The sequence below is a fragment of the Lepidochelys kempii genome, chromosome 1 (assembly GCF_965140285.1).
Source record: "Lepidochelys kempii isolate rLepKem1 chromosome 1, rLepKem1.hap1, whole genome shotgun sequence".
NCBI lineage: Eukaryota > Metazoa > Chordata > Testudines > Cheloniidae > Lepidochelys > Lepidochelys kempii.
The window spans coordinates 11440308-11453719 of NC_136380.1; the positions used below are offsets into that span (position 1 = coordinate 11440308).

Consider the following 13412-nt stretch of genomic DNA (forward strand, 5'->3'; position numbering starts at 1 on the left):
AGCCTTAGTCACTGCACACGGGGCTGTCTATGCACTGGGGAACACTCTCTGACTTAAGATCCTGGGGTAAACGCCAGCAGCACCCAGGGTTTAGAGCTGGGGCCTTAGAGCCAGTGAGCAGCCAAATTCTGCAATGGAGTCTTAGGTGCTATAGTAATATACATCATCATCATCTGGGGGGAAACTCTGCAAGAGGAATCTCAGGGAGTTTTTTCTCTGCCCATTTTTCCTAGGAGGGGGAGCAGGGGTGTGACTGTGCCGTCATGGCATTTATCCTATGGAATTTATCAGTGGGATCCTACAGAACACGCCATGGAAAAAGAGAGAGCTGGAGCTTTTAAAAAGCTCCTTCTCGCAGTTGCAAAAAGCTGCTCCCTGTAACTGCCATTCGTCCACCTCTTCTGCTGGTATCCCGAGTGCTGCCAGGTACTGCAGATGAAGTCTCCAGCAAGCAGCTATTGTACGGATTCCCCACACCCACCCTGCACTCCGCCAAACATTCACGCAACATACGTCTTTTAAAAGCTGTAGATACAAACTCAAAGCACTAGGAACAAAACCAAGGAAGTCCCCGGCTCAAGGAGCCCTTGTCCTCATCTTTGTCCTCCCACTTCATCCCTCCCTCCCCATCCCCATCCCTCATCCCTTGCTGTCTATTATCTCTCTTTCTGGACAAATTCGGCTCTGAGTCACACCAGCAAGAATCCTCTGGGCAGTAACTCCTTTGATTTCACTGGAACCACCCTAGCTATACCCTGGTGTCTCTGGGAGCAGGATTTAACCCCTACCTCCCTGCCCTGGCGTTTATAATCTTAACCTTTACAACTGCAAATTGCCCTGCACCCCTAGTGTGGTTACTGTGATAGACAGAGCACCATACGGAGCAGCCGTGGAGTTACTCCAGATTGATGTGAAAGCAGAATCTGGCCCACAGCTCGGGAAATCCACAAAGGGAAATAAACAACAGAAAGTACCCCTGGCACAAAGACAGGCTAAACACCTCCAATCCAACACACACACACACAACTCACCCCTCTCTCTGCTTCTCCAGAGCCTAACCAGCTACGCGTGTTCTCCTCCCTTTCCATCACAGACAGGGCAGCGCTGACCTGAAAGAAACTCTGAACAGCGGGCACCCCCCTCAGCGCGCCAGGGCTCAACAAATCCTACCAGGAACTGGCCGGACTTTGAACACAGCCAGCCCCGGCTAAAGAGAAACGTCTCGGCTTGCCAGCCGCTGAACGGGCAGGTCTGAGATCTTTATCCCGGGGCCTCGCTTCGCCCCAAAGCCCGTGGCGGGGCGGGCCGGGCTGACTCCTGGCTTTAACCAGCCTTTCAGGGGCTGCCGCTGGCTGTCGCCTGGCACGGGCAGGAGGACTCGGGTTCCCTCGCCACCCCCCACAAGCGAAGAGTGCCCCCTGGATCGCGTGTTTTGGGAGAGGAGGGAGCTGGGGAGCTCTGATCACGCGGCCCCCGGGGGGCGACCAAGAACGGACCGGGGCGCCCCGCTGCCTCCTCCCCAGCGGGGAGGGCTTAATCCTCCCCAGCGAAGGGCAGAGGCAGGTCTGGGAGCCCCCCTCCCCGCCTCGGTCCAGCTGACCTGCCAGTGCAGGGAGACGTCAGGGGGCGTCGGGCGCCAGCAGCAGCTGTCGGGCTGCGGGAGCCGGGACCCCACCCCCGCCCCGCCCCGCCCCGCGCTCTCACTTCGGGAGCCGCGTCTCTCGCGTCCACACTGAGCAGCGGGCGCCCGGCGCGTGTGAGATGAGGCGGCCCGGGGCCGGCCGGCTCCCGCCTTGCGCTGAGCGGCCAGGGCTGTGAGCTGGATCCCCGGGGCGGGGGGGGGCCGCTTTCCACCCCCCGCCGGGACTCGATGCCCAGGCAGGGAGCATGGCAGGGAGGCGGCCGCTGGGCGCCCGCGCCCTCTCCCTGCTCCGGTGGCTGGGGATGCTGCTGCTGCTGCTGCCGCCGCTGCTCCAGGCCGGGCAGGGCTGCCCGGGTCCCTGCTACTGCTTCGCCACGCCGCAGCTGGACCAGTGCAGCTACGTGCGCCTGCAGGAGCCGCCGCGGGACCTGCCCCGCGGGGTGCGCAACCTCACCATCGCCGGCGGCAACCTGACGGTGCTGCGCCGGGCGGCCTTCGCCGGCAACGGGAGCCGGCCGCTGGGCGACCTGCGCCTGCTGCTGCTGCCCCGCGACAACATCCAGGCCATCGAGGATCGCGCCTTCCAGGGGCTGCCCGGCCTGGCGGCGCTGGACCTCAGCCACAACCCGCTGCGCGCCCTGGCCGGCGGCGCCTTCCGCGGCTGCCCGCGGCTGCGCACCCTCAAGCTCAACCAGGCGCTGCTGCTGCTGGGCGAGGCGCCCGAGGAGCCGCTGGCCGGCGCCCTGCGCAACTTGAGCCTGCGGCGGCTGGAGCTGGCGGGCAACGGGCTGCGGGCGCTGCCGGGCGCCGCGCTGCCGGAGGGGCTGGAGGAGCTGGATCTGCGGAACAACTCGCTGCAGGGGCTGAGCCCCCAGGAGCTGGCCCGGCTGGAGTCAGCCCCGCTGGGCAGGCTGCAGCTCTACCTGGGCTCCAACCCGCTGCGCTGCGACTGCGCCCTGCGCCCGCTGCTGGGCTGGATGCGCAACGCCAGTTGGAGGGTGCCCGATGCGCGCAGCCTGCGCTGCGCCGCCCCGCGGGAGCTGAGCGGCTCGCCTGTGCTGCGCCTCCGCCTGGAGCAGCTGGGCTGCGGGGCCGGCCGGGAGCCGGGGCCCGAGGGGGCCGGCTGGGAGCCGCGGCCCGAAGAGCCCGGCGAGCAGAAGGAGCTGGAGACCGCCTCCTACGTGTTCTTCGGCATCGTGCTGGCGCTGATCGGGGTCATCTTCCTCATGGTGCTGTACCTCAACCGCAGGGGCATCAAGCGCTGGCTCAACAACCTGCGGGAGGCCTGCCGGGACCAGATGGAGGGTTACCACTACCGCTACGAGCAGGACACCGACCCGCGCCGGGCCAGCGCCAGCGCCTCGGGGCTCTGAGCCAGAGTGCGGGGGGCCACCTCGGCGCCAGGTAGCCCTGCCCGCAGGCATCGCTAGGGGATCCCACCCCCGGGGATCCCACTCCTCCACCCCTAGCTCATGGGGATCCCAGCCCAAGCCCCCAACCCTGGCCCTCGGGGATCCTTCCCCCAGTCCTTGGGGTTCCTAGTCACCAGCCCACTACCCACAGCCCTTGGGGATCCCCACCCTTGGCCCTTGGGGATCCCGCCCATCCACCCACTACCCACAGTCCTTGGAGGTCCCACCTCATTGCCCAAGGGGTGTGTCGGGCTACCACTATCCAGGAAATCCACACATCCATTCACCGACTAGAGGATACCCCCATGCAGGAGAATATCTATTCACCCACAGATTAGCTCATAAAACCCCACTTCACCAATCCCACCCGCTCCCCAGAGGGGCACTCTTCCCCCCAGGAGATTGCCCACCAACCCATGGAAAAAACCCCAGGAGAATACCATTCACCAACCCCCACCCTCTACCCAGGGAATACTTACCTTCCACCCAGCCACCCACTACTTGGGAATACTCTCCTCTCCCTTCTTGCCTGACAGGGGGCACTTCCAACCAGAGGGCACCCCACTCCCCAGGACAACGCCCACCCATCCAGGGAACAGCCAGTAAAACACCCATCCACCAGCCCCCAGCTCCCGGAGAACAGCTTTTTGCCAACCCACTCAAGATGGCACAGGATCCATCCTCAGGACAGTAACACCCCTCCTACAAAACTAAGAAAACTGCACAGGATCCCCTCCACCCCCTGGGTCACTGCACAGCATACAGTCCCCAGGAGAATACATCCCCCGCAAGGGTCCTGGGGATTGTGGATGAGAGAGCTACCCACCTTCACATGAATAACCAGCATCAGAGACCACATGGGATCCATCACACCCACCCTCCCACCAGTGTGCTAGGGGCATGTGAACGTACAGGACTCTCCACATAGAATAAACCCTGAGATGGGAATTGACTGGCTCCACCCTGAGAGGCCCTTCTCTCCCCACCCCAATGGTCCAGGAGGTGCAGTATGAATGTACAGGAAACACCCAGCTCCATGCAGAATTAACTCCCATCCAGGACTATGCAGGAATCACTCCCGAAGAACCCCTCCCGTCCAGAATCCACAGGGGGATATGAATGTACAGGATGTAGCTCAACAATCCCTTTCAAGCCCTTCACTCCTCCAGGGTGTGTGACAGCACGTTTTCCACTGCCCTAACAGAAGAACCCTCTCCCCATGTCCCATAGGATGCTTCCCCAAAACCATCACAGCCATCAGTGTCCAGGGAAGTGAGTCTGACCCCAGCAAAAGAGCCTCCCATGACCTGTGGGAGTTATGAATGCACAGAAGAGCTCCGTGCACACGGAACTCCTAGCTACTCCAGGAGATTTTTTTAATTTTTCCTTTGTAAAAAAAACTTCTGCAACAAGCTAGAATACAACTCCCTGTGAATGTACTTTGTGCACATGGACTGTGGGGTGAGTTTTTACTTGGTGAGTTGCTGAAAGCAACGGGCTAGATGGTGTTATACTTGTTTCCTGGATTTTATTGGAGCCCAGACTTTTACCGTGTACAGTTCTCTTTCCTAGTATAGTTCTAACAAATACAAAACTAACTTGATTTTTTTTTTTTGCTCCAAACACGGAGGAAAAGAAAACAAAAAACCCACAAGAAATTATATGATCTGCTGAGCCCATTTATTTACTATGGTTTTTGTTCCACAAAAATTATGACTTCTCTCAGGCACAAAATAATGCACCTGCATAACAAACAAAACTTCCCTGCAGGCTGTATGCATGTTGCTAAAGCACATGGAAGCAGCTGGTTTCCGACTGCGGAGTATAATCTAGAGTAGACTGCCTCAGCAATCTTATCAAAAAACAAGGCTCTCAATATCTTGCACAGGTTTGCTTCGAACTGCGCCTGTTAGTATATACTAGAGCAAATACACTGAGCGCTGCATCCAGTGCATTGTATGTTTTCTATAAAGCTTATTGCAATAATTTCTGAATCCGTCGTGGCTGAAGCAACATTGTTATTATGATCCATGTTTTGCAGAGCAAGACCGTTAGGTACTAAGTGATCTCTGTAAATAGATGGTTCCATATACACTTCTGTGCTGTTGCTAGGTCTGGGGGAACAGAATGGGTTTACCGATTAGTGCACAGCATCTGGATTCTAATCATTCTGACCCAGACTTGCTGCATGACCCGGGACAAATGACTTAGACCAGCAGTTCTCAAACTGTGGATCGGGACCCTGTTTTAATGGGGTCACCAGGGCTGGCATTAGACTTGCTGGGGCCCAGGGCCAAAGCCCAAGCCCCAGCCAAAGCCTGAGGGCTTCAGCCCTGGGTGGTGGGGCTCAGGTAACAGGCCCCCTGCCCGGGGAAGAAGCCCTTGGGCTTCAGTTTTGGCCCCACCAGACATTGGAATTGGCCGAGGGCAGCGGGGCTCGGGTGAATTCAGGCTTCAGTCCCCGCTCCTGGGGTCATGTCGTAATTTTTGTTGTCAGAAAGGGGTTGCCATGCAATGAAGTTTGAGAACCCCTCACTTAGACCTTAATTTCCAAAGTGGCCAATAATTCTGGGTTCCTCCGAGCTACGATGCCTAAGTATAGCAATGTCTTTAGCCTGCTGAGCCCCCTTGCCCCCAGCTCCAGCTAGCAACCAGGGGAGCTGCAGGTGCTCCATAGCTCTGAAAATCAAACTGTAGCTTTCTCTTAAGTGGGGATCCTTAAAAGGGAGGCACCCAAAATTAGCCGACCCGACTGAAAATTTTGGCCTTAACTTGGTCTGTGTTTGCCTCTCAGTCCTATCAGGATAATAACATTTACATACTTCACTGGAGTGTTGCGAGCCCTAATAAATTAAAGCCTGATCACAATGGAGTCAACAGCAGTACTCCCCCTGACATCCCTGGGCACAGGATCCAGCCCTTATTGTTTATAGCATGCTTTGAAATGCTTGGAAGCAATGCAATATATATTATTATTGTTCTACTCTAAGGCATTAGCAAATCCAGGTCCAAAATCTGCAAGTTGCTCCATCTGGGGGGAACCTGGTGGCCACATGACCCTCACTGAAATCCCAGGGGGCAATCTTCAGTGAGCAGCTCTCAGGATAGGGAGCTAAGAACAGCTCTCAGGATAGGGAGCTAAGAGTCTCGCAGTCCTTGCTCAGGCAAATCTCCCACTGACAGCACTGAGTAAAGATCACAGGCTCAGTGTGAAAAGCACCCTGCAGACTTGGGACATGGATCCATTCCTATTGAATACAATGGCAAAATCCCTGCCAGCTTCAGTGACACTCTTGCTCCTAAATCACACAGATGCTTTTGAAAATTCTTCCTGTAGGTGCCTAAATATGAACTTAGAAGCCCAACTTTCTGCTCCCATTTTTAGAAGTGTCAGCCTCTCTCTGTGTTTCATAAATGGGGCTTTCTCACTGAGCCACTCAGAAGCCTAAGATTAATACTTTGACAAAATATGTCTACAAGTTTATGCAGCTTTTTCATTGCACGTGGTTTTGTCAGTTTGCGATACGGTTTAATCTAATTATGCCTGACCTGTCTGCCAGTAACTTTTTGAACATAATAAATAAAGAAGGCAGAATGTTTGTGGGAGCAAAGGGCTCTTGCTTCATGAAGCCAGAGATCTGAGATGCAAAGTCTCTATTTTCTAAAAAGGATTCTTTTTTTTTTTTTCCCCAAAAATGTGGGAGTCCATTTTTTCCTGCTCATCAGAGAGAAGGATTTCATAGCACCAGCAGCAGTCGGGCAGAGCAAGGCTGAGTGCTGTGCATACCTCCAGTACACCGGGGTCCTTTCCTGCAGCACCTGCTCCTTACCGTTCCTGAGCTAAGCAGACCCCGGCTCATTTTCAGCTGCAGGCCCAACAGGCCAGATCCTGTAGCACAATTCCCATTGGCTTCCAAAGAAGCCAGATCTGGTGTAATGTATAAATGGAGAGTAGGATGAGGCCCGTAGGCTCGCTTTTACACGTTTATGTGAACTGCGAATTGAATGTCCTGTTGCTGCCCCTCTGAACACAGTGTAAACCAGAAGGAATTTTGCTGCCAACTCCCTCAAACAAATTAAAGGTGCCTGCTACTTTACCATCTTGAGAAACAAGGAATAGGCATGTCTGTGGTGCAGCGGGCAGTTGTAGAAATAACACCATATCTATGTTTTCCTGTGGAAGCATGAACAAATATGCAGCCTCAAAATGCATCTCATATCCCTGAAAAGTTCATTGTCTCTAACTCTCCCTCTTCCCCGGGTTGTTTTCCTGCCCCCCAGAGTTAACTCCGTGCACTGTGTAAGGACCTGATCCTGCAAACCCTCATTCATGTGTGTAACGCCACTGTGCCCAGTGGGCTCTGCGAGATCTGCATACAGAAGGGCTCAGATCCACAAAGGTAGGCTGCTAACTTCCAGATACCTTTGTGAATCTGGGCCCGGGTCCCTATATGTGTCGAGTGGGATTTCCAGTGACAACAGGAAAGTTGCCGTGTAGGCCTGCCCAGCGAGCCTAGGTACAGGCCCTGGCCTGCGACGGGCCTTGGGGGTGAACCCCCTGCCCCACCCTCAGTTTAAAGAAAACTCCAGAGGGCCCGAGTCCCCCGTTCTTGCAGGATGGTGCTCAGGCCCCTTGGCTTCAGTGGCACTCTCCATGTGAGTACGGGTGTGCAGGACTGGGCCCTTGCTCTGTGGATTCCAGTAAAGCCCAACACTCCTTTTGGAGTCGCACAGTTCCTTGCTCTGTTTCCCGTAGAGCTTAACTTGCCGGGGATCCCCAGGCACTCGGGGGCGAGGTGCCGTGGTTCTAGAACTGACAGAAAGTGGGTTGCAGTGATCTGTATTGCAGGGTGTTATTTGCTAGCATAGATAGACCTCCACTTATTTTGAATGATGGTTTTACGGTAATTTCTCTCTTTCCTTAAAGCTCTGGGATTTGATTCTTCTCCCACTGAAGTGAATGGGAGCTCTGCTTTCACTGGGAGCAGGACTGGGCAGCTGGTCTGCAGATTCATGGTGTCTGTTTGCCCTTCAAGCCATAGCTTTGCTGTCCAAACAAAGTATTCTGGGTAAATTAGAGCTCCCATGGCCTGATTCTCCTCTGACTTGGCTGGTGTAAACCAGGAGTCGTCACTGAAATCCCGGGAGTGATAGCAGTGGAGAAACTACAATAAGCAAGAGCAGAATCAAGGCCCCACCCTTTGGGGGACAGACATGAACAATCCAAATGCTGCGTCTCTCTACGTCGTCCCAGAAACTCCCTGAAAGGAAAACGCACCAACAGAGCTCGCTGCACAAAAGCAGCTGCGGGCACCCAGCCCAGCTGCCACAAGGCAGAATGTGTAGTCTGTGAGATTGACAGTGGGTTATTGTCATCTTCGTTTTTCATTTGCGAAAAAGAAACCAGCCACGGGGTTTTCCGGTGGAAACAGGTTTGGGGGAAACTGGGTGTATTTGTGTATCTGTAACCCTCTGGATGTGTGTGTGGCCAGCTCCTCAGCTGGTGTGAATTGGCACAGTGCCAATGGAATCAATGGTACTATATCAATTAACACTATTATTAATTGCATTGCAGTAGTGGCTGGAGGTCGCAGTCAAGAGTGGGGCCCCATTATGCTCGGAGAACATACACCTAATGAGACAGTGCCTCCCCTAAAGGGCTTACAGTCTAAATTGACAAGACCGACAATGAATAGGAGGGGAAACGGAGGCATAGGTAGGGGCCATGACCTGCTGAAGGTCACACAGCAGGTCAGTAGTGGAGCCAGGATTAAGAACTCAGGTCTTCAGATTCCCCATTCAGCGCCCTATCACTGGACTATGTGAAGATGGTATGCCAGCTAACACCAGCTGGGGAGCTGGCCTGTGATGTTTCAGCCATAACATGCTTTCTACTGGGGAAAAGTCCTTCAGAATTGAACAGGACATGATAAGTTTTCTGTCGTTCTTTTGGCCCAGGGTATAGAATGTAATGGTGTCACAGCCCTGCTCTGTAGACTTCTACAGCAGGCTGCAAGCTCCGGCAGAAAGGATCTCATTCGCCAACACGTTTCACAGAGGGATTCCCACAGGTCCCATTTCTCCACGGTGTTGCACCAGTTTTACACCTGTATGACTCTGCTGATCTGAATGGCGCTACGGTGGCCTAAAGCGGATCTCTGTTAAATTCTATTGGACTTTTCCCTAGGGGTTTTCATAGCCACCCATCCAATTTCCAATGCTTCCTATGCAATAATATCACAAATATGGGATAGGCAGCAGGCCAACCATTCCCCGCTAATTGTCCCACAGCTGCTGGAGGCCCAGAGGTTCTCAGATGCAGCAGAACTGGGGCGCCCATCCCCTGGGCAATGGAATTGCAGGCTCTTAGGAAGCCCATGCAGAGGACTGTGTCTGTGGATATTCGATGCACCCTGTAAAGGGGCCACTGCAGCTCAGGGAGGCAGGTCACAGCTGCTCACGGAGCCACAACGGGTCACATCTTGCTCTCAGTTATTCAAGGGCAAACCCACTGAAGTGAGTTGATCCCTAACTCTGTAGCTTGCATTCTGCTCCTTTATCCGGCTGGGAGCTTTTAAAAGTTGTATGGCAAATCGATGGGCTGGCGGGGACGGGGGGGAGACGAAGCACCCTTTCAGCTGTGGTGTTAGAGAGGGCAAAGGCATGGGTGATTTGCACCTGCCTGACTAGCCTTTCCCAGGGGCAGTGCTCTGGGTTGGTGACAAACAGGAGGCAACGTCACAAGTACAGTGCATTTCTCTGTCTTGTGTCTGCACCACTCCTGGTTTCACTTTTCCTCTCCTATTGTCTCTAACCCCCAACTCCCCACAAACCCTCTTGCCTCTAGACCTGCTTGTTCACACACACACAGCCAGCCTCTCAGACACTGCCCCTCCTTTCCCCCTCGACCTCTAGCAGACAGCCTTAGCAGCATCCCCCCTGCCTTCTGGTACCATTAGCAACAGACAGAGGACTTGACTTGCTCTTGCACTTTAGAACCACTCCACACACGGTGGTGGGGAGGGGAAGAGGCTGTCAGGCAGCCAGTTCCAGCCCCGATATTGAAGGACAATCTGCATCAGTGTCAGAGTGAGTTAGAGCAGCCCTGGGGCTCTAAAACCCAGGCAGGGCAGTGGGTCTCCAGCCCAAGTGGGAACGTCCTTACCGCTATTGTAAGTGCCATAGCATGAGGCCTGTGAGCCCCAGGTCTGTAGTCCTGGGCTCTGAGACTTGCTGCTGTGGGTATTATTTTGCAGCGTAGACTTACCCTAGGAGAGTGTAGAAGCCCTTCACACAACTAATGCAATTAGCATTGCTATGGTCTGAGGGCACATCATGCCCTGCTGTCGCACAAGGGCAAATGGTTCATGCCATTGGAATGGCATTGGGCACCTATGGGGCAAAGCTGCAGCCTGAACTGCCTATGTCTCCTCCCTGACTCTTCCCACCAATTTATTTGTTGCTCTCCATTTGGGCCCGAGATTTAGAATTTGTAAACACAAGGAGCCATATCTTCCTGGATTGGCTCACTTCCTCCATGCCTGGATCTCCCCACTTCTGTGTGTACGTGGGATGTAAACCACTTCTGGGCACTGTTCCCCTTTCCCTGAACCCTGTCGCAGACATGCCATTGGATCCATGATCCATGCACCACTAGACAGCAGAAATGTGCGTTGCACCAGAGGCAAATCTGCAAAAAGTTAATGCAGCCTACAGTTGCCTCGACTTTCACATGAGGGCCCCATGGCCTGTGTGTGGGTCCCAGACACAGCAGTAGCTGAGGGAAAACTTGATAATGCTGCTCCATTGCACCACTCTGCCAGGTAGCCAAGATGGGGAACTAAAGAGCCCTTACACAGATACCCATCTTTGGGGACCCAGAGACCTTTGGGGGTCAAACCCCAGCTTGTTACTTAAAGGGACAATCCAGCCCCTTGCTCCCATGACAGAACCAGCTGGGGGAAATTCCATGTAGGGAAACTTTCAGAATGTCCCTCCCGTCTTGCCCCATTCCATGGGATATTTATTGGCAGAGGTGGGGAATCTAGTTATATAGCCTGTGAGCAAGAGAGGTGTTTCCATGAACTTCTGCATGTAAAACATCAATGAAAATAATGCAACATTTTGACTGACATGTTTCCCCTGCAGGGTTGGCTACTGGAATATTGCAGCCTGGTGCTCCTGCAGGAGAAACTGGAAAGAAAGACAATCTGGAGAGAAAGCAGGAGCAAAAAAGAAACCGACTAGACTTTTTTTTTGCCCAGTGCAAATCAATAACATCATTTAAAAAATAACCAGCATCAGTGGTAACGAATAATGTACAGATTAAAAACCCAGTGTTCAAGTGTCACAGGCTAGAGGATATTTTTAAAGTCCAATCCTAACAATAACCCTTTCATTTCGAATTGTAACTGTCTCGGTTATTTTTCATGTTGAGATTGTAAGGCAGCCCTCAGATTTTCACGGTGCCATCCTCATCTCAGATGCAGATCCAGGACTGAGAGTCAGGAGACATTGTCCTTGCTCTACCACTGACTTTCTGTATGATGGCCCTTACCACCTTTGCAAAGTGCTTTGATATCTGTCTGCAGATAAGTGTTTGTGGAGTGGCAGAGTCTGCCTCAACCTTTAGTTAATGTCTGTTGCTGGACTGTTTATATATTACACATACATGAATCATCCTGTTTACATAGGTGTGTATAGCATGACATAGTCAGCACACTGAAAAGATTGTGAGGAGATGTGGCAGTTTATTTAAATACTTATTATAATGGATAGTGCCCATGAAACAGATGGCTACAAACTCAGATGTATGAGTCAATCCCAAACCACTGAAGTCAGTGGCCTGGGAGACAGCATTGCTTTTGCTATGTGCCCAGTTCCACTGTTGACTTAGGGGCTGATGTTGCAGTCGTGGCCATGTGTTGTACCCCTCAGTGCCTCGGTTTACTTACCTCTGATGTGGGCATGAGAACATTTAACCACCACACGTGGGGGTGGGCTGACGCTCAGATAAGCAATGCTTGAAAAGGGCTTCGAGAGCCATGGCCAAATGGCGTGATGTCATTTTAATGTACCGATGATTAGTCAGTGTTTGTACGGTACTTTGAGGATACGATGTGAGCTTTGGAAGTGCTTTGAGATCTTTGCATAACAATTGATTACTGTTTATTAAATGAAGCACGTGGCATCTACTCACTTATCGACCTGTCATGTCAACAATAAATCAGTCCCAGGGCGGGAGCTGATCCCACCTAACGTGGGTTGGCTGCCAAGCTTCAAAGGAAGCAGAGTTTCTAATGGGCGCAAGGCACTGCCAACTCAGTCAGAGAAGTGCCAGTGGGTCCAGGGAATTCTGGGAGATAAATCAAATGGGAGTTTCTTTTCAAGGGTGGAGGGATGTGGGGGGCAGCGGGGACAGGCTCTCAACCCCTCTCACGAAGGGTTGAGCCCTCCATTGTGCAGCCCTGTCCTGTCGGCGTCAGGCTGTAGCTAGCCAGCCATTCTGAGCCCACACAACCCCACCACCCCATCCCAGGAATGGTGCACGCGGGGAGGTGGGGGGAGGCACCATGGCCAGGCGGTGGGGAAAGGGAAAAACTTGTGTTCTTCCCTCCGATATTTGGGAGAAACCAGGGACTCAGATCTCTCTGACTGTCTGTTTTGGCACCGTGCACATGTAACCCACACACCTCCTGGGTGTGGTGTTCGGTCCCATCTAGTGGCCCCGAGACCCCTTAGAGAGAGAGATTAATGAGTCTGCTCTCCAGCCTTAGCTCACAGCCACTTGGCTTTTAGCTCATGCAATAGAGGCTCATGCACTTAGCTCCAGAGGTCCCTGGTTCGATCCTGCCTGCTGGGGCCTGTTGGCTTTACACACACACACTTAAATGTCCCCTAAGCCCCCTTAGTATCAGTGCGCAGAATATGTGCACTGTGCAACACTGGACAGTACATCCTGCAGTAGGGTATATGTATAGCCATACATCTTATATATATGTAGGATATAAAGTCAGGGTGAAGCTAAGCAGGGCAAAATGGAGGTGCTGCCATTTAGTGAATTGAGCACAAGGCTGAGTCAGGACAGAGTTCAATTCCCAGCTCTGCCCCTGACACATGGTGCAACTTTAGGGCAGTCATTTCAGCGCGCCGTGACTCAGTTTCCCTATCTGTAAAATGGGGGTACTCATGCTTACCCGCTTTGGTAAAGTGCTTGGAGATGTATTTTTGAACATTGCCGTGCAGGTCCAGAGTCGTCTTATTAAGTGGTGGTGTTAAGTCAACAATTGGAACTTGCAAGCCGTACAATGTGGCTTGCTTGGTTAATTAACCAGACCCATGCACTGCGAATCCTTGGG

The 13412-nt window shown here is 53.2% G+C and overlaps 1 protein-coding gene across 4 annotated transcripts; it reads left to right on the top strand.

Annotated features, from left to right (window-relative positions):
• Positions 1-1302: 1302 nt before the first annotated feature.
• Positions 1303-12248, top strand: TPBGL (trophoblast glycoprotein like). 4 transcript variants are annotated; one of them, XR_012157557.2, is made up of 4 exons: positions 1303-3046; positions 3591-5109; positions 7982-8486; positions 11203-12248. XR_012157557.2 is itself a non-coding variant. In XM_073333992.2 (2 exons), the coding sequence occupies exon 1, from the start codon at positions 1888-1890 to the stop codon at positions 3013-3015; it is 1128 nt and encodes a 375-aa protein (XP_073190093.2). In that variant the 5' UTR covers positions 1303-1887; the 3' UTR covers positions 3016-3046; positions 11203-12248. The 4 variants fall into 4 exon arrangements, 1 of the variants encoding a protein (XP_073190093.2); XR_012157556.2 differs by having other exon boundaries at positions 1303-5109; XR_012157558.2 differs by lacking the exon at positions 3591-5109.
• Positions 12249-13412: the final 1164 nt, after the last annotated feature.

Coding starts and splice junctions, on each gene's coding strand:
- TPBGL (XM_073333992.2), top strand. CDS start 1,888: ATGGCAGGGAGGCGGCCGCTGGGCGCCCGCGCCCTCTCCCTGCTCCGG.